Source organism: Dendrobates tinctorius, unplaced genomic scaffold, assembly GCF_039654945.1.
Source record: "Dendrobates tinctorius isolate UK_male_01 unplaced genomic scaffold, ASM3965494v1 ptg000001l, whole genome shotgun sequence".
Classification (NCBI taxonomy): Eukaryota; Metazoa; Chordata; class Amphibia; order Anura; family Dendrobatidae; genus Dendrobates; species Dendrobates tinctorius.
The window spans coordinates 16,684,929-16,712,558 of record NW_027361669.1 but is presented as its reverse complement, the minus strand read 5'-3'; the positions used below and the strand labels follow the sequence as shown (position 1 = coordinate 16,712,558).

Genomic DNA, 27,630 nt, shown 5'->3' with positions numbered 1-27,630 from the left:
AATTGCACAATAACTTTTGGGGTCCAATTTCTCGTTACCCTTGGTAAAATAAAAAAAACTAGACCTGACGTAAAGTGAAATGTCCTTTTGTTTTTATAAAAAAAAAAAAAATCAAAAAATTCTTGTGAAGCACTTGAAAGGTTAAAAAACTTCTTGAATGTGGTTTTGAGCACCTTGAGGGGTGCAGTTTTTAGAATGGTGTCACTTTTGGGTATTTTCTGTCATGTAGACCCCTCAAAGTGACTTCAAATGTGATGGGGTCCCTAAAAAAAAAAATAAAAAAAATGGTGTAAAAATGAGAAATCTCTGGTCAACTTTTAACCCTTATAACTTCCTAACAAAAGAAAATTTTAGTTCCAAAATTGTGCTGATGTAAAGTAGACATGTGGGAAATGTTACTTAAGTATTTGCCATATCTGTGATTTAAGGGCATGAAAATTCAAAGTTTGGAAATTTTCGCCAAATTTCCCTTTTTTTCACAAATAAACGCAAGTTATATCAAAGAAATTTTACCACTAGCATGAAGTACAATGTCATGAGAAAACAATGTCAGAATCACAAGGATCCATGGAAGCGTTCCAGAGTTATTACATCATAAAGGGACAGTGGTCAGAATTGTAAAAATTGGCCCGGTCATTAACATGCAAACCACCCTTGGGGGTTAAGGGTTTAAAAAGTCTTAATTTTTTTTTTTTTCAACCATTCTTGTTTACTTTGGGTCATTGTCTTGCTGGGGGACCCAAGATCTTGGACTCAAACCAAGTTTTCTTACAATGGGTAGGACATTTCGCTCTAAATACTGGATAATTCTCTGATATCATGATTCCCGTGATACGGTCAAGGCCTCCATTACCAGGTGCAACAAAGCAGCCACACAGCATTATGGATCCTCCAACATGCTTAACTGTTGGTAGGGTGTTCATTTCCTTATAAACTTAATTTCTCCTACGCCTCATTGGGGGACACAGAGACAGTGGGTGTTATACTGCTTGCCACTAGGAGGACACTAAGTAAACCAGAAAAAAAAGTTAGCTCCTCCCCTGCAGTATACACCCTCTCGCTGGCTAAGATTTCTCCTGTTCTTTGCTTAATGTCTGTAGGAGGCGCTTGGTTCTGGTTTCAGACCCCACCGTTTTTATTTTATTTTTGAATTTTCTGTAAATTTTTATTTTTTATTTAACCGGGTGAAGGGGGCGATGGTTCCTTTCTACGGCCCGCTCTCCCCCGAACCAACAACAAGCAAGCGGAGTATACTTCCCCGTACACTTTCCTGCAACGAATGGGGCTGATTCCTCTGACGATGGTTCCCTTACGGTTGGTACTCCACGGATACGAGGGCAAGCGCAACAGGACGTAGCACAAGAGTGCATGGAGAAGGAGTTGAGCAGGGCTTTTTCGGATGCCCTGAATCAGCCCCAGAGCTCTCCATCACCCTACCACAGGGTGGATTGATTGAGCATACCCCTTTTAAGACCTCCTCCAGCTCTGCTATATCGCCCGGAGGATGAGACAAGAAGACCCCAGACAGCGACGACCTGCATGAGCGCAGGATTGGAGGTATGGGGTCGGGTCCTGCCCCCGGGAGAAGCGCTGACTTAGCGGTGCACCGGTTCTCCATCGCAGCCCCCCCCCCCCCAGCTCTCGGGTAGGCCAAAAATGTAGTCCCCGGCTTTTTCCGGCCTGCTAGGCCGCAATTTGAATGGCGCCGCCCACTAGCGCCACCCTCTCTCCGCCTCTGTCGCCTACCGCAGGTAGGCCACAAATTTAGTCCCCGGCATTTCCGGCCTACTAGGCCGCAGTTGGATTAGCGCCGCCCGCGCTAACATCGCCGCCCCGTCCTCTTGGTGCCTCTCATTACTTACGAGACGCGCAATTCTATACACGGGGGCCATGTCTTCAGTAGCCGTTAACCCTTTCATGAGCGCTATGCCTCCTCTGGATAGCCGGATACCCGGTGACACCACAAGGCCACCGGTTTTTCCTCCCGAGGGACCCAGCACAGGGCCGGGTAAGCTGCATCTGCCCTCAGACTAAAGCTTAACCCCTTCACGGCACATTCCCTGCAGCTGCAGACAGACTCTGCTGTTAACCCTTTCAGGAGCGCTATGTCTCGATCTAAGGAGGCTAAATGGGCTGTTAAAAAGCACTCTGCGTTTTTTACCGTGTGTACCACTTGCAAGTCTGCCTTACCCAGTGCACAGACTAATCCGTTATGCACGGACTGCGACCTGACCTGCGCTCCAATGTCCCTCGCTGACTGGTCTCCTGCGTTTAGTAACCCTGAGTGGGCTGTGTCCCTGTCACGGTCGGTGGAGGCTCTGACCCAGGGAGAAAGCGTCCTTACCTCCCGAGGAGGACTCTGTCGTCGGCCGGGAACCGTCCCCCAGCAGGGGCCATACTGGTCCAAGGGACGGTCAGCGCCTCAGCATCGGCGACTCCTGTCTCCCGCTCGCGCGCTCCTGAGGTTGACAGCGAGCACGGCTCTGAATTCGAATCTGACACGTCAGCCCCTCAGAATCCCCCAACTGATCAAGAGTCGCTTGATTCTCTTATAGAATCCGTCAACAGATTCTGAGGTTGGATGAGGAAAATATTCCCGCTCCAGCACACCCTAGCTCATTTAAGAAAACCTAGCGTTTGCGCACATTATTTACCAGCCGTCCAGAAACATAGGGATCGGCCACATGAGCGGTTCACAGGGCAAAAGTCTACTCGGGCTAAATACCCTTTTCATCCAGACATAATGTAGGATTGGTTACAGTCCCCTCCGGTGGACCCTCCTGTATCACGTCTTGCTTCTAAAACGCTCCAATCTCTTTCTGAGGGTTCCTCCATCAGAAACCCCTCCGATTGACTACCTTGCCCGTTCAGTTTTTGAAGCTTCAGGAGCAGCGTTTTTTCCATCTTTCGAGGCAATTTGGGTCACTAAGGCAATGGCCGCTTGGGCAGAAGTTTTGATTACTTCCTTCCAGGGCACCAATCTTCCTCTGGAGGCAACCACTGTCGCCAGGCAGATAATTCACGCAGCTGACTTTGTAGTAGACTCTTCTTTTGATGCCGCCAATTGCACGGCTCAAACTGCCGCTAATGCGCTCTCCATTAGACGAGCCCTATGGCTCCGCGGCTGGCGGACGGATGTCACACCTAAAAGATCATTGTCTTCTCTCCCCCTTTCAAACGGGTCGTTGTTTTGGAGAGAAACTGGACCAACTCATTTCTGATACTACCGGGGGGAATAAGTAAATTCCTTCCTCAACAATGGGGACTGTTGGGCCATTTCGCAACCAACACCCAACGAGTTTTCGATATTCTCACAACAGTTCCGGTTGGTCCTCCTCTACCTTCTCTTCCGGATCAGGTCTGTCCCCACACGGAGACAGAGGCTCCCAGGTCTCATACAGACCTATCTGCTCTTGGAAACCCAGGCCTAGGGCTTCTGGATCTAGGGGAGCAAAATCTCATAGATCTGCCCAATGACAAGAGGGTCAGGGAGCTGGTGTCCTCCCATACATCTTCCCTCTTCTTACCTTGCTTCCGAGGGTCATTTAGAAAATCAGAGCGGAGGGAGTACCAGTGATTGGCCGCGCCGAGCATGGTATGCAGAACTAATACAACTTAGTTGCCGATGTCCCCTAACGACTTCCAGATTGCATGGATCTACACTCGTAGGGCCCGATTTACCACCAGAACTCCGGGGCCCTGTCTTTGATGGCGTGGCCGTTGAATCCTGGTTTTTTAGCACAAGCTGGGTTCTCCTCAACGTGATTTCCACTATGATTAGTGCTCGTAAGCCTGTTTCCATGTGCATCTATCACCGCACCTGGAAAACCTTCTTTACTCTGTCGCCTCATTGGGGGACACAGAACCATGGGTGTTATGCTGCTGTCCACTAGGAGGCGACACTATGCATAATCTGAAAAAGATTAACTTTGGCTCCTCCTCTGCAGTATACACCCCTGGACGGCATCAGCCTTCTCCAGTTTTTGCTTAGTGTCGCAAGGAGGCACACCTTTTTCTTTTTTTCCTTTCGTCGGAACAGATGAAGAAAAGTGGGTCTCCAGCGAGACTCCCGGCATGGCTCCTTCCTTGGCCCCCTTTTTAGGGGTGCCCAGTTGAAGTGGAGATGGCGGTTCCCCATGTCGCTCCTTCCCCAGTCCCTCGGGTACTGGTCCGAAGTTGAGACCCCCCCTCCTTCCCCAACCCCCTTCAGGGTCTAGGTTGAGGCAAGGATGAAGACCCCCTGACGGTGACAGACGCACCCTCCCTAATCCTCCGCAGGTAGGGTCGGAGTACAGACAGCATTCTGCACCAGGGACCCCAGACCAGCTGTGGGATCCTGCTGGGGCCGGGGGAGGGTGCAGGCAGACGTGGCACAGCAGAGACAGGGCTTTCTGCTCCCCTGCTTCTGCAGCAGCAGTGGCTCCATGGTGCTCCAGGGACCCCCCACACAGGTACCGCTAGCCCTGCTGCCCCCACCGCTAGCCAGTCGCCCATTCCGGGGGGGGTCCGGTGCAAATCCGACCCCCTCCCGGACTACCGCGCCGCTCTGGAGCCCTCCTGGGCATCAGGCCTCTAATCTAGACCGCGGCTTCGGCCTAGCCGAAGCCGCCGCCTTTTCCCCGCCCCCAAGATGATGACTAAAATGACACGCTGGAGTGTCATAGAAGGGGCGGATTGAGGCAGAAAGGGTGCGTTTTTACACAGCCCAGCGCGCCCTTTTCAGCTCTCCGCCCCCTCCTCCCTCTCCTCAGAGTCCCGGTGGCCATTTTTTTGGATGAGATCCAGGAGAGGAGCATCACAGCGGTCTCCGGGGGGCACAGAACTGGGATCTGTCGGCGCTGGACCTAGGGGCACACCGGTGGGGTAAGCTCACAGCTGGGTTTTCATTACTCAGCTGTGAATCCATACTTCCTAGAAGGCTCTCTGTGGGTTCCCTCTGCGTAGCCACCCCTGTACGATCCCTGATAGCCAGCCTCTGTGCACTATGCCGGGCTCAAGGAAGAGAACCAGGCAGGAATGTTTCTATGCATTCTGCGCAGCCTGCAAAGCCACTCTCCCTAGTGGTAGCACGTATCCGCACTGCCGGGACTGCATCCAGAACTCTGGGTCAGAACCCCAGGGAGTCCCTACTGACGCTTCAGTGTCACAGGCCACGCCGGAATGGGCAACTCAGATGTCACAGTCTATGACACAGTCCATAGACAACCTAACTGCCACATTGCTGCAAGCTCTGCAGAGTCGGGCCCCGGCTATGGACGTTACACAGCAAACGGACAGCTTGTCTCAGGAACATGCTGCTTCCGACTCTCACAGACGTAAGCGGACCCACAGGTCTCGATCACCTGAGTCGGCCTATAGCACAAGGTCGTTCCCCCCCCCCCCCCCCAGGGAGAGACAGCGTCATTCCAGGTCTCCTAGGCAGTCCCCTGTCACAGACAGACAGTGAAATTTACCACAGAGATCCCCCACCACAGAAGACCCCTGCCCCAGGTCGCCCTCCAGGGATCACCTTAGTGAGGCACAGGATTCGGAGGGCATCTGTGACTCCGACTCAGATAACGAAACGGAGAGGTCCGTGGTACCTTCTCCCCCTAGCAATACAGCGCTAGTTGAGGATGTAGTCTCTGCCATTCATCGGGTGCTAAAAATTCGGTCGGCCCCGGAAGTCCCAGAACATAGGATTTGCTTCGAAAGTGTTCAGAAACCACCTAAGGTCTTCCCTAATCACCATGAGTTTGAGAAAATACTTACCAAACAGTTTGCGCAGCCTGAGAAAAAATTTGCTAATCGCAAATATTTGGAAGCGAAGTACCCCTTCCCACAGACAGACACCAAACAATGGACAGATCCACCTGAAGTGGACCCCCCGGTTTCTTGGCTAGCAGCGCAGACCTTACTCTCTCTGCCAGATAGCTCAACCCTCAGGGACGCAGCAGACCGGCAAGTAGAACGCATGGCTCGTTCTATTTTCGAAGCGGCAGGCGCCTTTCTGGGCCCTGCGTTTGCTTCAGTTTGGGCGGCCAAGGCCATCCTGGCTTGGGCCAAAAAACTACAGGAGGGTCTTCAAGCTTCAAATCCCGAGCTCTCGGACCAAGCGGTCCAGATAGCAGTGGTAGCAGACTACATGCTTCATGCAGCCCTGGATTCCGCAAGAGGTGTAGCATCAAGAGGGAATAGCATCAAACGCCATCACGATCCGACGCATCCTCTGGCTGCGAGAATGGAAAGCGGATGCGGCCTCAAAGAAGTCCCTCACGCGACTTCCGTATCTTACTGGAAGACTTTTCGGCGAAAAGCTGGACACAATGATAGCCAATGCCACTGGGGGTAAGAGTACCTCTCTCCCTCAACTAAAACCGAAACGCACGTTTAAACGAAGAAACCAGACGCGATTCCGATCCTTTCGGAATTCCTCGGGCTGGTCCGTCTCGCGCCCAGCGCAAAACCGTAACCGCTCTCCACGCAGGGACAACCCACGGACGCAGCAGCGACCGGACAGGTCTTGGCAGTTGAAAGCAGGCCAAGCGAAACCCAAGGGAGGAAAACCTCAGAACTTCGCTTCATCATGACTCACGAACTCCGGAAGACACCCCACCAGTAGGCGGCCGACTTTTACGCTTCCAGCAAGTCTGGCTGCCTATCACAGAAGACAGGTGGGTCAGGGAAATAGTGTCTTCCGGATACAAGATAGAGTTCACTTCCGCTCCACCGAACCGGTTCTTCCTTTCTATTCCTCCAACACCACCAAATAAGGCTCGTGCTTTCCACCAAGCGGTCTCCTCTCTCCTTCAAGCAGGAGTTGTGGTGCCGGTTCCCGCGAACGAGAGATTCCGAGGGTTCTACTCAAATCTGTTCGTAGTCCCCAAGAAAGGAGGCAGCGTCCGACCCATACTGGACCTAAAACAGCTCAACAATTACGTACAGGTCCGTCACTTCCGCATGGAGTCCCTCCGGTCCATCATTGCATCCATGGAGAAGAATACCTTGCCTCCAAAGACATACAGGATGCGTATCTGCACATACCAATTGCCCCCGCCCACCAAAGGTTTCTCAGGTTCGCGGTCAACCAAAACCACTACCAGTTTGTCGCCCTTCCGTTCGGACTCGCCTCGGCTCCAAGAACGTTCACCAAAGTCATGGCGGCCAACATGGACGTTCTGCACTCAAGAGGCATTCTAGTCATCCCGTACCTGGACGACCTCCTCATCAAGTCTCCCACTTTCAAAGACTGCGAGGTCAGTGTCTCAATCACAATAGACACACTGAGTCGCCTGGGATGGCTAGTCAACCTACAGAAATCGTCGACTATCCCAAGTCAGACTCTTAACATTCCTGGGAATGTTATTCGACACCTCCAGGGGCCTGGTGCTCCTTCCCAAGGACAAGACACTGGCCATCCATCTGGGAGTTCGTACACTCCTTCGCAGTCCTCCTCGATCTCTCCGGTTTGCCATGAGAGTCCTCGGCCGGATGGCAGCAGCAATAGAGGCAGTGCCATTTGCCCAGTTTCACCTCAGGGTCCTTCAACTAGCCATACTCAGCTCTTGGGACAGGAATCCCTTCTCCCTCGACAGGCAGTTCAGGTTGACGTTGTCAACCAGGAGGTCCCTGCATTGGTGGCTCAAACCAACCTCGCTTACATGAGGGAAGCCCTTTCTCTCAGGACAATGGAAGATCCTGACTACCGATGCAAGCCTGACAGGCTGGGGGGCGGTGCACCTACATCACAGGGCACAAGGCAAGTGGTCACCGAGGGAAGTGACATTGCCCATCAATATTCTGGAAATCAGGGCAATCCTCTTGGCACTGAGAGCCTTTCATCACTTGCTTGCAGCCTCGCACATACGGATACAGTCGGACAATGCCACGGCTGTGGCATACGTGAACCACCAAGGCGGGACCCGCAGCGCCCAGGCGATGAGAGAAGTGGCGCATATCCTCCGCTGGGCGGAAGACACGAGGTCGGTACTTTCTGCGGTCCACATTCCGGGTGTAGAAAACTGGGAAGCCGACTTCCTCAGCAGGCAAGGAATGGACTCGGGGGGAGTGGTCTCTCCATCCCGAGATTTTTTACCAGATCTGTCAACGCTGGGGAACCCCGGAGGTGGACCTAATGGCATCCCATCTCAATACCAAGGTCCCCAATTTCACGGCCAGGACACACGACCCGCGGTCGCTCGGAGCGGATGCCCTGGTCAAGGACTGGTCCCAGTTCCGACTCCAGTACATTTTTCCACCCCTCCCCCTAATCTCCAGGGTTGTGAGGAAGATCAAGCAAGAGGGAGTTCCAACCATCCTCATCGCGCCAGACTGGCCCAGACGTACATGTTACGCCGACATCGTTCAACTTACAGCAGACGTCCCCTGGCGTCTACCCGATCATCACGACCTTCTGTCTCAAGGTCCGTTCTTCCACCAGAATTCAGGGGCTCTCAATTTGACGGCATGGCCCTTGAAACCTGGATTCTAACCCAGGCAGGTTTTTCACCGGCAGTCATTGCGACTATGATCAGGGCAAGGAAGCCTGCCTCCGCCAAGATCTATTATCGTATCTGGAGAGCTTTCTTTTCTTGGTGCGAATCTCATGGACAAGTCCCACTCCCTTATTCCCTCCCGAAGGTACTAGGTTTTCTTCAATCGGGTCTAGACGCCAAGCTATCCTTAGGCTCGCTTAAGAGTCAGGTGTCGGCGCTTTCAGTCCTTTTTCAAAAGCGCATTGCTACTAAACCACAAGTAAGGACTTTCATCCAGGGAGTTTCCCGATTGGTTCCTCCCTACAAACGTCCGCTGGATACATGGGACCTCAATCTGGTCCCGACAGCATTGCAAGCTCCACCCTTCGAACCACTTAGAGGAGTTCCACTCTCCATTCTGTCTCAAAGTGGTTTTTCTAGTGGCGATCACCTCTTTACTCAGAGTGTCGGAATTGTCAGCACTTTCCTGCAGACGGCCTTTCCTAGCCTTTCACCAGGACAAGGTGGTTCTCCGCACGGTACCATCCTTCCTTCCGAAGGTTGTGTCCAACTTTCACCTCAATGAGGAGATTTCACTGCCATCCCTTTGCCCGGTTCCGGTTCATAGAGTGGAGAAGGCTCTGCATACGCTTGACCTCGTCAGAGCATTGCGGATTTACGTGTCCAGGACTGCACCTTTCCGGAAGTCTTATTCCCTCTTCATTCTTCCAGAAGGTAGTCGCAAGGGACTGCCAGCTTCCAAGGCTACCCTTGCCAGGTGGATCAAGTCCACCATACATGAGGCCTAGCGACTTAACAGTTCCCTCTTCCGGCCGGTATCACGGCACACTCTACACGGGCAGTAGGGGCCTCCTGGGCCATTCGGCACCAGGCTTCGGCACAACAAGTGTGTAAGGCGGCCACTTGGACTAGCCTACACACGTTTACGAAACACTACCGTGTTCATACCCAGTCCTCAGCGGATGCGAGCCTGGGTAGACTGGTTCTGCAGGCGGCAGTGCCCCAAATTTAGGGACCTGCTAGCACAATATTCGTCCATTGCTTCCCACCCAGGGACTGCTTTATGACGTCCCATGGTTCTGTGTCCCCCAATGAGGCGACAGAGTAAAGGAGATTTTTGTGTACTCACCGTAAAATCTCTTTCTCTTAGCCTCTAATTGGGGGACACCGCTCCCACCCTGTTGCCCTTATGGGCCGTTGTTTACGGTTGAGTTCTCATATTGTTCTTTGAGCTCGTACATAGTAGCCTTCTTACAGGCATGGTTATTTTATTTGGTTATGTTCCTCCTAATGCTTTTGCACAAAACTGGAGAAGGCTGACGCCGTCCAGGGGTGTATACTGCAGAGGAGGAGCCAATGTTAATCTTTTTCAGATTATGCATAGTGTCGCCTCCTAGTGGACAGCAGCATAACACCCATGGTTCTGTGTCCCCCAATTAGAGGCTAAGAGAAAGATTTTACGGTGAGTACACAAAAATCTCCTTTTTGTGGTGCAAGGATCATGGTCGATCACCTCTGGTGTTTTTCCATTTTGGCCTTATTGGAATTCCTTCATTCTGGTTTAAAATCAGGCCTCGTGCTTTGCTCGCTCAAGGGCCAAATTTCACCCTTCTCAGTGCTTTTCTGACGCAAAATTGCCACCAAACTTCAGGTCAAGACGTTCATTCAGAGTTTCCCATGTGGCGCCTCCTTATAGAAGGCCATTGGAATCATGGGACCTTAACCTGGTTTTCGGGGCCTTACAGGAGGCTCCTTTCAAACCGCCGCAGGACGTGTCGCTGTCCCTCCTCTCTTGGAAGGTGGTTTTTCTAGTGGCAATTACGTCAATCAGACGAGTTTTGGAATTGGCAGCTCTGTCCTTCCGTTCTCTGTTCCTGAGTTTTTCATCAGGAAAAGGTAGTTCTCAGGACGTCCCCGTCCTTCCTGCCCAATTTCGTCTCCTCTTTCTATCTCAACGAGGAAATTGTTTTGTTGTTTTGCCTTTCCTTTTGTCCGGCGCCAGTCCATTGCATTGAGAAGGCCCTCCACACTCTGGATGTGGTTAGGACGCTGAGACGGTACATCTCGCGGACGGCTCCCTTCCACAAGTCAGATGCCCTGTTCATGCTTCCAGAGGGGTATAGGAAGGGTCTAGCCGTGTCAAAGCAACGCTAGCCAGGTGGATTCCCCTGGCGATTCAGTAGTCCTACTGTATCAGGAACGCGCCTGTCCCAGTGGGAATTAAGGCGCACTCTACCTGGTCAGTGGGCGCCTCTTCGGCCATTTGGCACCAGGCCTCGGCAGAACAGGTCTGCAAGGCTGCGACTTGGTCCAGTCTGCATACTTTTTACAAAATATTACCAATTTCATTCTCAGGCCTGTCCGCAAGGCTGCGACTTGATCCAGCCTGCATACCTTTACAAACATTGCCTAATTCATTCTAAGGCCTCTGCGGATGCAGCCTGCAATCGGCAGTACCTCGCTGTTGACTCAGTGGTACATGGGGTATTAGCAGATGTATGCTCCCCACCCAGGGACTGCTTTAGGACGTCCCACTGTCTGTGTCCCCCAATGAGGCGGAGGAGAAATAGGCATTTTTGTGTACTCACCTTAAAATCCTTTTCTCCGAGTCAATCATTGGGGGACACAGCATCCATCCAGTTTAGCCTATTGGCTCACTGTAGCATTCTTAGGCTTTGACTTAGTTAAGGTGGTTATTGACTGTTTATGCTCCTTCTGCTTTTTTCACCGAACTGGAGAAATCTCAGCCAGCGAGAGGGTGTATACTGCAGGGGAGGAGCTAACTTTTTTTTGTGGTTTATTTAGTGTCCTCCTAGTGGCCAGCAGCATAACACCCACTGTCTGTGTCCCCCAATGATTGGCTCGGAGAAAAGGATTTTACGGTGAGTACACTAAAATCCCTATTTCACCCTCTGTAAACAAACTGTTGCTTTGCATTGCCCAAAAGCTCTATTTTGGGTTCAGCTGTTGACAGAACATTTTCCCAAAAGGATTGTGGTTTGTCAAGGTACTAAGGTACTCTTTGGCAGAAATTAGTTGTTCCTTTTTATGTCCTTTTTTATTTATTTATTTATTTATTTTTAAAGCAATGGTTTCTTCCCTGGCCTTCACACATAAGGCTCTGCTTGGGTTAGTATGCAGCAAATGGTACTTATTGAAACCATGACCCTAGACTGCTCCAGATTATCCTTCAGGTATTTTTATGTTTGACGTGGTGTTTTATCCACCATTTGCTTCAACCTTCAAAGACTTGTCTTGTCAATTTTCCTCTTTCCCCCACGTCCAGAGAGGTTCTTGACGGTTATGTTTGGCAAACTTCTTAATAACATTGCGCACTGTTGAAACTGGGATACCAAGGTCTTTGGAGATGGCCTTATACCCTTTGGAAGTCTTGGGTTTGCTAATAAAGAGTTGTCTGAGGACCTCAGAACTGCCTTTGTCTTCACCATTGTGACAAAGGAACATGGCCTACCATGTGACTTTTTAAAACATTGAAGTCCTCTTTCATTGGCTAGTTCATGTCCCATGGGGATTCTCATTTGTGATTTACCACAGGCGAGTAAAAATGTGTTTACATACTAATTTAATGTAAAGAGTGAAGATCCCAGTGTCACAGCAAGCTTTAGGTTTTCCAATTTTTCTTTAACAATGTTTTTATTAAAGTTTTCAAGATAACAGAAATATGAAACATACATTCATATAGTGCGCGTCATTGCTATATAGAGTTTAGGACACTGTATATCAATGCAATACAATAAGATACCAATTTCCATCTTATATCAAAAACAGCGACACTTGAGATGAATGCAATCAACAGTTAACAAAACGAAACCAATAGGCAACTGTAGTGACACCGGCAGGCAACTGGAAATATGAAGTTTTGAGCACAATATAAATGAAAAGAGAGAAGGGTTCAGACTATAAAAGTATCTTCTATTTTAGATTTGAGTTCTATCCATTTATTCCATCTGTCTCCAAATAGTTTTATTGATAGGTTATTGATATAGTGAATTTTTTCATATGTGTAGTGTTTATCAACCAGCATAATCAATGTAACAACATCAGGTGGTTGCATGTTGTTCCAACCTTTCGCTATTAGATACACAGCAGACATTAGAATATGAGCGACCAAGAATTTTTCTTTTTGGACCTATAGATTCCAATGAGTAGCAAGGCTAAAGCTGGATGTGGTTGGACACGCCAGTTGCATATAATCGAGATTAAATGAAAAACCTTGAGCCAATATACCTTTAACCCCTTCATGACCCAGCCTATTTTGACCTTAATGACCTGGCCATTTTTTGCAATTCTGACCAGTGTCCCTTTATGAGGTAATAACTCTGGAACGCTTCAACGCATCCTAGCGATTCTGAGATTGTTTTTTCGTGACATATTGGGCTTCATGTTAGTGGTAAATTTAGGTCGATAATTTTTGCATTTATTTGTGAAAAAATCAGAAATTTGGCGAAAATTTTGAAAATTTCGCAATTTTCAAATTTTGAATTTTTATTCTGTTCAACTAGAGAGTTATGTGACACAAAATAGTTACTAAATAACATTTACCACATGTCTACTTTACATCAGCACAATTTTGGAAGCAAAATATTTTTTTGTTAGGAAGTTATAAGGGTTTAAAGTTGACCAGCGATTTCTCATTTTTACAACAAAATTTACAAAACCATTTTTTTTATGGACCACCTCACATTTGAAGTCACTTTGAGGGGTCTATATGGCAGAAAATACCCCAAAGTGACACCATTCTAAAAACTGCACCCCTCAAGCTACTCAAAACCACATTCAAGATTATTATTAACCCTTCAGGTGTTTCACAACAGCTAAGGCAATGTGGAAGGAAAAAATGGACATTTTAATTTTTCCAACACAAATTTCCTTTCAGCATCAATTTTTTCATTTTCACATGGGCAACAGGATAAAATGGATCCTAAAATTTGTTGGGCAATTTCCCCTGAGTACACCGATACCTCATGTGGTCATAAACCACTGTTTGGGCGTACGGCAGGGCTCAGATGGGAAGGAGCACCATTTGACTTTTTGAATGGAAAAAATGCTGGAATATTTAGCAGTTGCCATGTCGCGTTTGGAGAGTCGCTGTGTGCCTAAACACTGGCGCTCCCCCACAAGTGACCCCATTTTAGAAACTAGACCCCCCAAGGAACTTATCTAGATGCATAGTGATCACTTTGAACCCCCAGGTGCTTCTCAAATTGATCTGTAAAAAAAAAAAAATACTTTTTTTTCACAAAAATTATCTTTTAGCCTCAGTTTTTTCATTTTCACATGGGCAACAGGATAAAATGGATCATAAAATTTGTTGGGCAATTTCTCCTGAGCACACCAATACCTCATATGTGGTCATAAACCACTGTTTGGGTGCAGGGCAGGGCCCGGAAGGGAAGGAGCGCCATTTGACTTTTTGAATGGAAAATTAGCTCCAATCGTTATCGGACACCATGTCGCGTTTGGAGAGCCCCTGTGTGCCTAAACATTGGAGCTCCCCCACAAGTGACACCATTTTGGTAACTAGACCCCTTAAGGAACTTATCTAGATGTGTAGTGAGCACTTTGAACCCCCAAGTGCCTCACAAAAGTTTATAACATAGAGCAGTGAAAATAAAAAATCATTTTTTTTTCCTCAAAAATTATTTTTTAGCACGCTATTTTTTTATTTTCACAAGGGTAACAGGAGAAATTGGACCACAAAAGTTGTTGTCCAGATTGTCCTGAGTACGCTGGTACCCTATATGTGGGGGGGGGGCACTGTTTGGGTGCACGGCAGGGCGCAGAAGGGAATGAGCGCCATATGACTTTTTGAAATGAAAATTGGCTCCAATCGTTAGCGGACACCATGTCGTGTTTGGAGATCCCCTGTGTGCCTAAACTTTGGAGCTCCCCCACAAATGACCCCATTTTGGAAACTAGACCCCTAAGGAACTTATCTAGATGCATAGTGAGCACTTTGAACCCCCAGGTGATTCACAGAAGTTTATAATGCAGAGCAGTGAAAATAAAACTTTTTTTTTTCCTAAAAAAAAATTTTTTAGTCTGCAATTTTTTTTTTTTCACAAGGGTACCAGGATAAATTGGACCCCAAAAGTTGTTTTCCAGTTTGTCCTGAGTACGCTGGTACCCCATATGTGGGGGGAGACCACTGTTTGGGCACACGTCGGGGCTCGGAAGGGAAGTAGTGACATTTTGAAATGCTGACTTTGATGGAATAGTCTGCGGGCATCATGTTACATTTGCTGAGCCCCTGTGTGCCTAAACAGTAGAAACCCCCCACAAGGGACCCCATTTTGGAAACAAGACCCCCCAAGGAACTTATCTAGATGTGTGGTGAGCACCTTGAACCCCAAGTGCTTCACAGAAGATTGTAACGCAGAGCCGTGAAAATAAAAAATCATTTTAGCCCGCAATGTTTTTTTTTCACAAGGGTAACAGGAGAAATTGGACCCCAAAAGTTGTCTAGTTTGTCCTGAGTACGCTGATACCCCATATGTGGGGGATGACCACTGTATGGGCACACGTCAGGGCTCGGAAGGGAAGTAGTGACGTTTTGGTATGCAGACTTTGATGGAATGGTCTGCGGGCATCATGTTACATTTGCAGAGCCCTTGATGTTCCTAAACTGTGGAAACCCCCCACAAGTGACCCCATTTTGGAAACTAGACCCCATAAGGAACTTGCCTAGATGTGTGGTGAGCACCTTGAACCCCGAAGTGCTTCACAGAAGATTGTAACGCAGAGTCATGAAAATAAAAAAACTTTTTTTTCCTCAAAAAATGAAATTTTAGCTCTCAATTTTTTATTTTCACAAGGGTCACAGGAGAAATTGGACCCCAAAAGTTGTTGTCCAGTTTGTCCTGAGTACGCTGGTACCCCATATGTGGGGGGAAACCACTGTTTGGGCACACGTTGGGTCTCAGCAGGAAAGTAGTGACATTTTGAAATGCTGACTTTGATGGAATGGTCTGCGGACGTCATGTTACATTTGCTGAGCCCCTGTGTGCCTAAACAGTAGAAACCTCCCACAAGTGACCCCATTTTGGAAACTAGACCCCCCCAGGGAACTTATCTAGATGTATGGTGAGCACCTTGAACCCCCAAGTGCTTCACAAGTTTATAACGCAGAGCCGTGAAAATAAAAAATCATTTTTTTCCCTCAAAAAAAATGATTTTTAGCCCGCAATTTTTTTTTTTCACAAGGGTAACAGGATAAATTGGACCCCAAAAGTTGTTGTCCAATTTGTCCTGAGTATGCTGATACCCCATATGTGTGGGGGAACCATTGTTTGGGCACACGTCAGGACTCGGAATGGAAGTAGTGACGTTTTGAAATGCAGACTTTGATGGAATAGTCTGCAGTCGTCATTACGTTTGCAGAGCCCCTGATGTGCCTAAACAGTGGAAACCCCCCACAAGTGACCCCATTTTGGAAACTAGACCTTCCAAGGAACTTATGTAGATGTATGGTGAGCACTTTCAACCCCCAAGTGCTTCACAGAAGTTTATAATGCAGAGACATGAAAAAAACATTTTTTTTTCCACAAAAATAATTTTCTAGCCCCCAATTTTTTATTTTCCCAAGGGTAACAGGAGAAATTAGACCCCAAAAGTTGTTGTGCAATTTTTCCTGAGTACGCTGATACCCCATATGTGGGGGTAAACCACTGTTTGGGCACACGGGGATTGGAAGGGAGTGAGCACCATTTGACTTTTTGAACGCAAAATTGGCTGGAATCAAAGGTTGCACCATGTCGCGTTTGGAGACCCCCTGATGTGGCTAAACAGTGGAAACCCCTCAATTCTAACTCCAACCCTAACCCCAACACACCCCAACACATCCCTAATCCCAACCCTAACCCCAACACACCCCTAAACCCAACACTAACCATAACACTAACCACAAGCCTAACCCTAATTCTAACCCTATCCCTCTTTCCAACCCTATCCCTCTTTCCAACCCTATCCCTCTTTCCAACCCTAACCCTCTTTCCAACCCTAACCCTCTTTCCAACCCTAACCCTCTTTCCAACCCTAACCCTCTTTCCAACCCTAACCCTCTTTCCAACCCTAACCCTCTTTCCAACCCTAACCCTCTTTCCAACCCTAACCCTCTTTCCAACCCTAACCCTCTTTCCAACCCTAACCCTAACCCTGATGGAAAAATAAAAATATTTTCTTTATTTTATTAGTTCTTCCTACCTATGGGGGTGATAATCGGGGGGTTCATTTACTTTTTATTTCATTTTGATCACTCTGAGTGATCAAAATGAAATAATGGAATCTGCAGCCGGCAGATTCGGGCAGGCGCACTGCGCATGCGCCCGCCATTTTCTAAGATGGCGGCGCCCATGAACCGGACCCGCTGGACACCGGGAGCGACGGGGGGACTTGGAAGGTGTCGGGGGCGGTGAGAGTGGGTGAAGGGGGGATCGGAAGCTGGCGGGGAGCGAAGGGAATGGGAGGGGGGGGCAGATGATGACAGCGGCGGCAGATCGCCGCTGTCATTCAGTGGCAGGGGGGGCGATCGCCGGTGGGGGGGGTCAAATCGGTGTCTCCAGCCATGTCCGATGCTACTGCAGCATCGGCCATGGCTGGATTGTAATATTTCATCAATTTTCATTGATGAAGTATTACTATCGCTCTGATTGGCTGTTTCACTTTTAACAGCCAATCAGAGCGATCGTAGCCACGTGGGGGCGAAGCCACGCCCCCTGTGGTGAATTACAAAGCCCCCTGTATCTGCGGGTCAGGTGACCTTTCATTGACCCCGGTCACCCGACCCGCAGGGGGCTTTGAATTCATGACACAGGGTATGCGTCATAGGTCGGATTGGCACCGACTTTCATGACGCATACGCTGTCACAGGTCGGGAAGGGGTTAAAATAGGGTATCCCCAGAATACATGAAGCAGATCAGCTTGTGTTCCACATCCGCGCCAGCAAAGTCCAGATCCTCCTCCTCCAAAATATTTGCGTCTATTCGGAGTGAGATAGTATCTATGGACCAGTTTATAATGAGTCTCAAGATGTTTTGAAAAGTGGGAAACCACTCTACAGAAACAAATACAAATTCCCCAATGGACAACATCATTTAAAGTTGCGGCAAAGGTTTCCTATTTTTCCCTTCCATTGTTTTGTTTTAAACTGTTTATCATTTTGCTCTTTTTTATTTAACACGAGTGCGCTATACAAAAAAAGTTTTCACTTGATTCATTTTTTTAGGAGGTATTCCATAAGGCTACTTTCACACATCAGTTTTTTGCCGTCAGGCAGGATCCGGCTATTTTTAGAAAAAACGGATCCGGCATAAATTTTGGAGAACTGTAGAAACGGATCCGTTTTTTTGCTGGATCCGTCTAGCAGGTTATATCTGTTCCTGGGGGCTGGCCAATTGGATCTGAGCATGCGCAGACTTAAAAAAACCGGATCCGGTGGCTGGATCCGTCTTTTTCTGGATCCGGCGCATTCCGGCGCCCATAGACTTTCATTGTAGCAAAAAGCTGTAAGCGCCGGATCCGGCGCTTCCGGCTTTTTCGCCGGAGACAAAAAACGTTACAGTAGCCGTTTTTTCCAGACGCCGGAATGAGACAAGTTGCCGGATCCGGCAAAAAACGGATGAAACGCAATGCCATCCGGCACGATCCGGCGCTAATGCAAGTCAATGGGGAAAAACTGGATCCGGCATTGCATTTTGCCGGATCCGGTTTTACAAAAAAAGCCGGATCGCGCCTGAAGGCAAAAAACTGATGTGTGAAAGAGGCCTAAGAAAACATGATAGAAATTTTTTTTATATATATATTTTTGTCCCCTTATTTTAGCGATATCTGCTCGAGAATGATGCAGCCAGTCCAAGTGACACAGCTGAAGAAGGGCTAGAGCATGAACATGGACCTGCGTCAAAGAAGGCCCAGCTTGAGCGATGTGGTGGTGGAGCTGCCATGAAGGAGAATGTGTGTCAGGTACACTGCTATATTCATTTGACTCATTTTTATTGGTAGTAGAAGTTATAACTTATTTCTATAGCGCGAACATATTCCGCAGCACTTTACATTATAGAGGGGACTTCTACAGACAATAGACATTACCGCATAGCAATAAACACACAGATCAAAACGGATACCAATATGAATGAGGGCCCTGCTCGCCAACTTACAATCTACAGTCATGGCCAAAAGTTTTGAGAATGACACAAATATTAATTTTTGCAAAGTCTACTGCTTCATTTTTTCTAATGGCAATTTGTATATACTCCAGAATGTTATAAAGAGTGATCAGCTTAACAGCAATTACTTGCAAAGTCAATATTTGCCTAGAAAATTAACTTTATCCCCCAAAACACATTTCAACATCATTGCAGCCCTGCCTTAAAAGGACCAGCTAACGGGGGGCGTGGCTTGCAGGGGAGCAGAGCGGACGTGTTTTCCAGGAGCTCCTGCTTTCCCCTACTCTAAGCTTACTAAAAGACTGCTAACTTGTGGAATAAACGGCCACAGATTAATAAGAAGATGCCTAAGAGGTGCTGCAAGAAAAAAAGAATGGTTCCTGTGAGAAGAGACCGCCCAACAGGTCCAAGAAGCCTGGGGAGCCTGTCGGGCCCAAGCCTCCACGCTGGATGTAAACAACCCAGCCATGTGACAGATCAACGCAGCGGGAGGAAAAAACAAGGAGCCAGTGAGATCCAGAGGGCAGATCAGACCTCAATGGTGAGCTCCCTTGGATGCAGAGAGACCCCGAGGCTGGCTGACACTGTTTTGGGAGCAGATCGGCAGACCGCGCTAAGTGTTGGAGCCGCGCGGCAGCAGGGGAGAAGCGGCGGTGGAGTCTCTGCAGCGTCGCAGATGGAACCCGCTGAGAAATCTTCAAAAGGATCCTCTACACCTGGAAGCCCGAGTGAACATGTGGAGAATGTGGCAGCGTTGTCCTCGGCAGCTGGAGCGGTCCCCGCTTCACAAGATCAAAGCGGGGAGACCGCGGTGAAGGCTGAAGCCACGTGGCTGCAGAAGAGGAGCGGCAGTGGAAACACTGCGGCGCCGCTGCTGGGATCAGCTGTGCCGCCCTCAGATGGATCTTCTACACCGGGAAACCCACGTGGATCTGTTGCGACATCAGCGGTGAGGTCCCCGGCACCTGGAGCAATCCCCGCTGTGAAGGATCATAGCGGGGAGATCGCGGTGAAAGCCGCGGCCGCGCGACAATGGAGGAGCCGTGACGGGGGATCTTCTTCCTTTTCTTCTTCTCCGGTGAGCGGATCTGGGGGGTCGCCCATCTGTGGTGGATCTGGGGATATTAAGGGACAGTCGGGAGTCCGATCAGCGGCATGCATAGGGCCGCTGGGGGCCTCTGAAGTCAGAGCCATACAGGCTTCAGGGGAGAACTTTGGTCAGATGACTACATCAGGTGTTGCAACAGCGCGGCCATTGGAATATAGCAGTGCTGAGGTTCCTGCACCTTTGTTGGATTCTGGTGTCCGCACAGCACTATCGGTGGAGGAGGGAAATGGGGGAAAAGGTCTGACGTTGTAGTAGTGCTCCAGGAGAGATGTAGCAGAGCCGAAACGATTGAACTACCGCTACTTAAATCTACCGCAGATTTATCATTATGTACACCTGTTACATCATTAACACCTTCTATCAAACATCTTAATAGTGCTTTGCGACATGATGCAGCGGAATTTATACCATTAAACACAACTAAACAATTATTAGATGGGGAGATAAAATCACCGTACTATGGGGGGGCCCGGTCATCCCGTGAGATAGATCTCAATATGGGATTTCAAAAAAGTGTTGGGGACAAGCGATTATTAGTAGATTCTGGTATTGACATGGGGCTACAAAAAAACGGCTTTCATGAAAAATCAGTTTGCGTTTCCTCTAGACAGGAAGAGTTTGGGCTGGATAATATTCTCCAATCTATGAAGGAAGAGTCAAGTGCTTTGTTTGCTCGACTTGAAAATGACCTTTTCGCTTTATACACAAATAGGGAGGTTTCTTCTAATCACCAGTCGGGACTAAATTATAATAAGTCAGAACCATCGTCTGACGGTGGGGAGGAATTAGAAAATGCAGACTCGGAGGCCTCTGGGGAGGAGAGAGCCTCTCTCGGGGACTCAGAAAACGATCTGATTGATTCAGTTGATATAAGCGATACGGATGAGGCATCTTCGATACGTTCCTTTATGTCTGAGAGCTCTATCAGTAATGGAGAATCTGGTGATAATATGTCTTCTCAAGATGATAAAACTGATATAGCTCAAGAAAAGACAGAGACTGATATTAAGGAGGTATTTACTGATCCATTCTCGCTACATAATATATTGGTTCCTGGGAGTTTCCCCGTTGAGGATTTCCTGATTAAATCATGCAAAACCCTTTTAGTTTCGTTGAATGATCTGGGGATTAGCAAGGTGAGAGACCCAGGAATAGACAAAATTAAAATATTAGGAAACTCGATTAAGCAACTTATGAAAAGTATCTTTTCAATTATAGTCAGCGAGAATGTAATAAAACCTAACACTACACCTGATATTTCCCTCTCTACAGTAAAATCTACGTTTAAACAATCTGAATTCTCCTCTATTGAAGCATCAAAATTTCACGAGTTCTCGGATTCTTTGAGGGATATACAGAAGGAGATTGCCTCATTCAGATGTTCGTTGTCCAATTTTGAGGATTTGAAGAGGAAAAATAATGTAAAAATCAGGGGTATTCCCGAGTCAGTTCAACCAACTAGATTGAGGGAGTATGTTTCCTCAATGATGTCTTACTTATTTCCGGAAACTAAAGGTAAAAATCTAATTGAAAAAATATTTAGGATTCGTAGACCTTCCTCCCTGCCGTCTGACTTAACTAGAGATGTTATTGTCTCATTTTATCCTAACTGGGTCAGAAACACCCTTCTTGGTTTAACAAAAAATTCTAGTTTTCTTTCGTCTCCCTATAAAAACTTAGTTTTTTTTAAGGATCTGTGTAAAAACACTATACAAAAACGTAGGTCATTTTTACAAATAACAACTGAGCTTCGCCGGGCTAGCATTGACTGTAATTGGTCACAAAATTCTACATTATGCTTCAAACATAATTCATATTCTGTCTCCGCGGGATGGTATAGACTTCCTTAGAGATGCTGGACTTATTTCTAATAATCATCTTCCCAAAAATTTATATTCATCTGTGCAAGACCTCTGTTTACATCATACCTGAACCTGGGATCTCGATTGGATTTTATTATCGTGAAACCTTGGTCTCACTGGGACCTTTCAAAGCTTTTCACATATATGTCAGATATAATTGTGATCTGAGGTTTATATTCCATGAGTAGATTTGAGAATAAAGCTGAACTTTCCCCTTACATGGTCCAAACTACGTTTCTAGTGCTTAGGTTTTTTTTTTTTATTTTGGTATATTCATGTAGATTAAGCAGGTATTTGCTTTTGTAGCTTTGTTTGAACCTTTTTTTACCCCCAATCAGTCCTAGAGCCACCTTGTGTGGTTGAGGACGGGGGGGTAAAGCCCCCAAACAGGTCCTAGACCACCTAGTGGTTACGGACGGGACAGGTAACATGCAACTACAGCTTTTATTTTTGTACGTATGATGTAATTATGGTATTTTATGTTTGTATACCTGTCTATCCCCCATCTGGGGGTCTCCCTGTATTTAAAGGGGGTATTCTTTCCTTACCTAACCCTTTCCCACTTTCTTTCCTTTCCTGTTAAAAAATTCACAAAACTTAATAAAAAACATTTAAATAAAAAGGACCAGCTAACATCGTTTCAGTGATTGCTCCATTAACACAGGTGTGGGTGTTGATGAGAACAGGGCTGGAGATCAGTCTGTCATGATTAAGTAAGAATGACACCACTGGACACTTTAAAAGGAGGCTGGTGCTTGGCATCATTGTTTCTCTTCTGTTAACCATGGTTATCTCTAAAGAAACACGTGCAGTCATCATTGCACTGCACAAAAATGGCCTAACAGGGAAGAGTATCGCAGCTAGAAAGATTGCACCTCAGTCAACAATCTATCGCATCATCAAGAACTTCAAGGGGAGAGGTTCCCTTGTTGCCAAAAAGGCTCCAGGGCGCCCAAGAAAGACCAGCAAGTGCCAGGACCGTCTCTTAAAAGTGTTTCAGCTGCGGGATCGGGCTACCAGCAGTGCAGAGCTTGCTCAGGAATGTCAGCAGGCAGGTGTGAGTGCATCTGCACGCACTGTGAAGCGGAGACTCTTGGAGCAAGGCCTGGTCTCAAGGAGGGCAGCAAAGAAGCCACTTCTCTCCAGAAAAAACATCATGGACAGACTGATATTCTGCAAGAGGTACAGGGAGTGGACTGCTGAGGACTGGGGTAAAGTCATTTTCTCTGATGAATCCCCTTTTCGATTGTATGGGACATCTGGAAAACGGCTTATTCGGAGAAGACCAGGTGAGCGCTACCACCAGTCTTGTCTCATGCCAACTGTCAAGCATCCTGAAACCATTCATGTGTGGGATGGCTTCTCAGCCAAGGGAATGGGCTCTCTCTCAGTCTTGCCTAAAAACACAGCCATGAATAAAGAATGGTACCAGAATGTCCTCCAAGAGCAACTTCTCCCAACCGTTCAAGAGCAGTTTGGAGATCAACAATGCCTTTTTCAACATGATGGAGCACCTTGCCATAAAGCAAAGGCGATAACTAAATGGCTCAGGGAACAAAACATAGAGATTTTGGGACCATGGCCTGGAAACTCCCCAGATCTTAATCCCATTGAGAACTTGTGGTCAATCATCAAGAGACGGTTGGACAAACAAAAACCTTCAAATTCAGACAAAATAAAAGCATTGATTTTGCAAGAATGGACTGCTATCAGTCAGGATTTGATCCAGAAGTTGATTGAGAGCATGCCAGGGAGAATTGCAGAGGTCCTGAAGAAGGGTCAACACTGCAAATATTGACTTGCTGCATTAACTCATTCTAACTGTCAATATAACCTTTTGTTACTCATAATATGATTGCAATTATATTTCTGTATGTGATAAAAACATCTGACAAACACACATAAAAACCTGAGGGCAGCAGATAATGTGACAATATAATATTTGTCATTCTCAAAACTTTTGGCCATGACCGTATAAGGGAAAAGGGGAGACACGAAAGGTGGATGGTAGCAATTGCTTTTATTGTTTTTATTGTTTGGACCATCCCTAGTGTAAGAATCGGGTGTTCCTGTTGCTGCATGAACCATTTAACAGTCTAAATATGTAACAGTACAGATACAGAGGGCTATTAAATGCAAAAAGCATGTGAGAACATGATGCGAGGAACCTGGATATGGTAAAAAATTTTGAAATGAGCCACACAGGGATATTTAGGTTAGTGCGTTGAGGCGATAGGCCAGTCTGAACAATTGCGTTTTTAAGGCGTTTTTTTTTTAAGGACTGGCACAAGGTAGAGGCATCGGTATAGCGATTGGTGAGGAATATGATCCTGGCTGCAGCATTCAGGATGGACTGGAGAGGGGAGAGTTTGGTAAGAGGGAGACCGATTAGAAGAGAGTTTCAATAGTCCAGACGAGAATGAATAAGAGAAACATTAGAGTTTTTGCAGAGTCGAAAGTAATAAAGGGTCGAATTCTAGAAATGTTTTTGAGGTGCAGATAACAAGAGCGAGCCGGTGATCGGATGTGGGGGGTGAATAAAAGCTCAGAATCAAGTATGACCCCAAGACAGCAGGCATATTGCTGGTGAGTAATGGTGGAACCACACACGAAAATGGCAATGTCGGGCATAGGTAGGTTAGTAGAGGGAGGAAACACGAGCATTTCAGTTTTTGACAGGTTCAGTTTCAGATATAGGGAGGACATCTTAGAGACAGCGATAAGACAATCAGTGGTGTTTTCCAAAAAGGCAGGCGTGATATCAGGAGAAGTGTATAATTGAGTGTCATCAGCATAAAGATGGTACTGGAACCCAAATCTACTGATTTCTTGACCAATAGGGGCAGTATACAAAGAGAAAAGGAGGGGGCCTAGAACCGATCCTTGCGGAACCCCAACAGTAAGGGGAAGATGAGAGCAGGAGAAGCCAGCAAAAGATACAGTAAAGGAGCGGTCATAGAGATAGGAGAACCAAGAGAGAACCTTGTCCTTGAGGACAGTGAAACGGAGAATAGTGAGGAGGAGTTGATGATCCACAGTGTCGAATGCTGTGGAGAGATCCAAGAGAATTAATGTTAACTACTCCGTTAGATTTAGCTGTTAGAAAATCATTAGAGACTTTAGTGAGGACAGTTTCAGTAGAGTGTAGAGAGCGGAAACCGTATTTTAGAGGGTCGAGTAGAGTTATCTGAGAGCTGATAAAACTTGAGTGGACCAGGCGTTCCAGGAGTTTAGAGATGAAGGGAAGATTAGAGACAGGTCTTTATAGTTAGTGGCACAGTTTTGGTCAAGGGATGGTTTTTTAAGTAATGGCTGCATGATGGCATGCTTAAATGACGAAGGAAAGATACCGGAAGAGAGAGAGAGGGGTTAAATATTTTAGTTAGGTGAGTGGTGACAGCAGGGGAAAGGGCCTAAATTAGATGTGATGGAATTGGGTCACTGGTGCAAGTGGTAGGGCGAGAAGATGCAAGGAGCCTGATTTACTGCTTTTTTTCTGTGACTGGTTCAAAATCAGACTGTGAGCTAGATGCAGTGGGGGAGGGAGGATAGTGCATGGTATGAGGGGATTGGGAGATAATTTCCTGTCTGATATGGTCAATTATTTCTTTGAAATAATTAGCCAGATCGTCAGCATGGAGATTCGTGGTTGGGGCCTGTACTCTTGGGTTAAGTAGGGAATGAAAAGTGACGTTTCGGTGAGGTGATGAGGGTGTTGAAATAGGTTTGTTTTGAGAGGTGAAGGACAGTGTTTTATGTTTTAAGCATAAACTTATAATGGATGAAATCTTCGGGTAGATTGGATTTTCTCCACATTTTATTTACCACATACAATCGCGTATAAGCCGAGATTTTCAGCCCATGTTTTTGGGCTGAAAATCCCCCTCTCGGCTTATACGCGAGTCATATACCTGGGGTCAGCGGGGGTGACGGATCATGCTCCCCCCTTCCCCCCCAGCGTGTCGCTGCTGCCCGAAACCCCCCCCCGCCGCTTCTCCCGGTCTCAGGCTCCTGCCTTCAGCGGTCACGGTGTGCGCATATTCATGTCTTCAATGAACAGTACCACATGACTACTGAAGGAAGGAGCCTGAGACCGGGAGAAGCGGGGCTGCAGAGACCGCGCCAGGAGGGGGTAAGTATATGCAATATTCACCTGTCCCCGGTCCATCACTGCGCGCTACTCTGTCCTCCGCGTCCTCTGTCGGTGATGTTCAAGTCAGAGGGCGCGGTGACATAGTGCGCGCCGTGCCCTCTGCCTGAACGTCACTGACAGAAGACCCGGAAGAGCGGGCGCAGCGATGGATCGGTGACAGGTTAATATCGCCAGTGCCAGGGTCCTGAGCCAGCGGCGACACCAGCACCTGTCCCCGCCTGCTCGGCGCCCCGGAACCTGGCCCCAGCGACGGACAGGTGAGTATGTCATTTTTTTTTTTTTCTTATTTCAGCAGCCCGCCGCAGCATATGGGGGCATAATCTATGGATCATTTTATGGGGGCATAATCTATGGCGCATCTTGTGGGGCAGCATATGGGGGCATAATCTTTGGAGCATTTTATGGGGGCATAATCTATGGAGCATTTTATGGGGGCAGCATATGGGGGCATAATATGTAGCATTTTATGGGGGCAGCATATGGGGGCATAATCTATGGAGCATCTTATGGGGACATAATCTATGGAGCATCTTTTGGGGGCAGCATGTGGGGGCATAATCTGGAGCATTTTATGGGGCAGAATATGGGGGCATAATCTATGGAGCATCTTATGGGGGCATAATCCATGGAGCATCTTATGGGGGCATAATCCATGGAGCATCTTATGGGGGCATAATCCATGGAGCATCTTATGGGGGCATAATCTATGGCGCAGCTTATGGGGGCATAATCTATGGAGCATTTTATGGGGCAGTGTTATGAATGGGTCACCGAGGAGGATAGCAGGCCCATTCTAAGCCACAGAAAACCAGAGAGGTTGGTAACTAAGCGGATGCAGACCCCTGATCCTGTCCACACAACTAGCAGTAGCCGTGGAGCGTACCCACGATGATCCCTAGATGCCTCGGCACAGCCAGAGAGCTAACTAAGCCTAAAGCAAGAAAGGGGAAATCTAAACTGCCCCGGAGCAGACCCCATAGGAATAGATAACCCCCAAACATATATTGTCAGTGAGACAACATGAAAACACAAACGCAGGCAGAAGAATAGACTGAGCAAACAACGGGGCTCACACTGACTAAACAAGACTGGAAAAGAAAGATACTGTCTGCAATCACGCAAAAAACCCTGCAAAAAGTCCCAACACATCTGATGCACAAAAACACTGAAGTCGCACGACTTCACCCCCCACTATATCCGCACTCTGGCATATTCTGAAAGCAAAGCAAAAAGAGACCAATATAAAAGGGGACAAAACAAACTGGCACATGCAGTAACATATGGGCGGTGATTCAGCACATATTCTATGGAGCATCTTATGGGGCCATTATTAACCTTTGTGCAGCATTTATATTGGGTGTATTTTTTATGGAGCATCTTATTTGGCCCATCATGAACTGTATGGAGCATTATATGGGGCTCCTGATTTAGTGTGGATATTCAAAAACATTTAACCTACTGATGTCTCAATTAATTTTACTTTTATTGGGATCTATTTTTATTTTTGAAATTTACCAGTAGCTGCTGCATTTTCCACCCTAGGCTTATACGCGAGTCAATACGTTTTCCCAGTTTTTTGTGGCAAAATTAGGAGGGTCGGCTTATACACAGGTCAATAGCCAAAAAAGAGGAAAAAATATTCAGCCTACCTTACATCAGTGTCCATATAGTCCATAAGCGGTTTGATGCCAGGAGATGTCCAGTGCAGTTCAACTGGCGCTATAAATCCAAAGGAAAAAAAGAGGGGGTCTCCAGCACCAAAATTAGTGAAAAAAGATAACTCACATTTATTAGGAAGGTTTTAAAATCATATTAATAAGCCACCATGACAGGCAAGACTACCTTACG

General features: G+C 47.3%; 1 protein-coding gene across 1 annotated transcript in view; it reads left to right on the top strand.

Annotated features, from left to right (window-relative positions):
• Positions 1-27,630, top strand: part of NSD1 (nuclear receptor binding SET domain protein 1) — a 191,852-nt gene that overhangs the window by 78,316 nt on the left and 85,906 nt on the right. Inside the window, exon 11 of the mRNA XM_073569139.1 lies at positions 18,316-18,456. Coding sequence (XP_073425240.1) covers positions 18,316-18,456 — 141 coding nt within the window. The remainder of the gene's footprint in view (positions 1-18,315; positions 18,457-27,630) is intronic.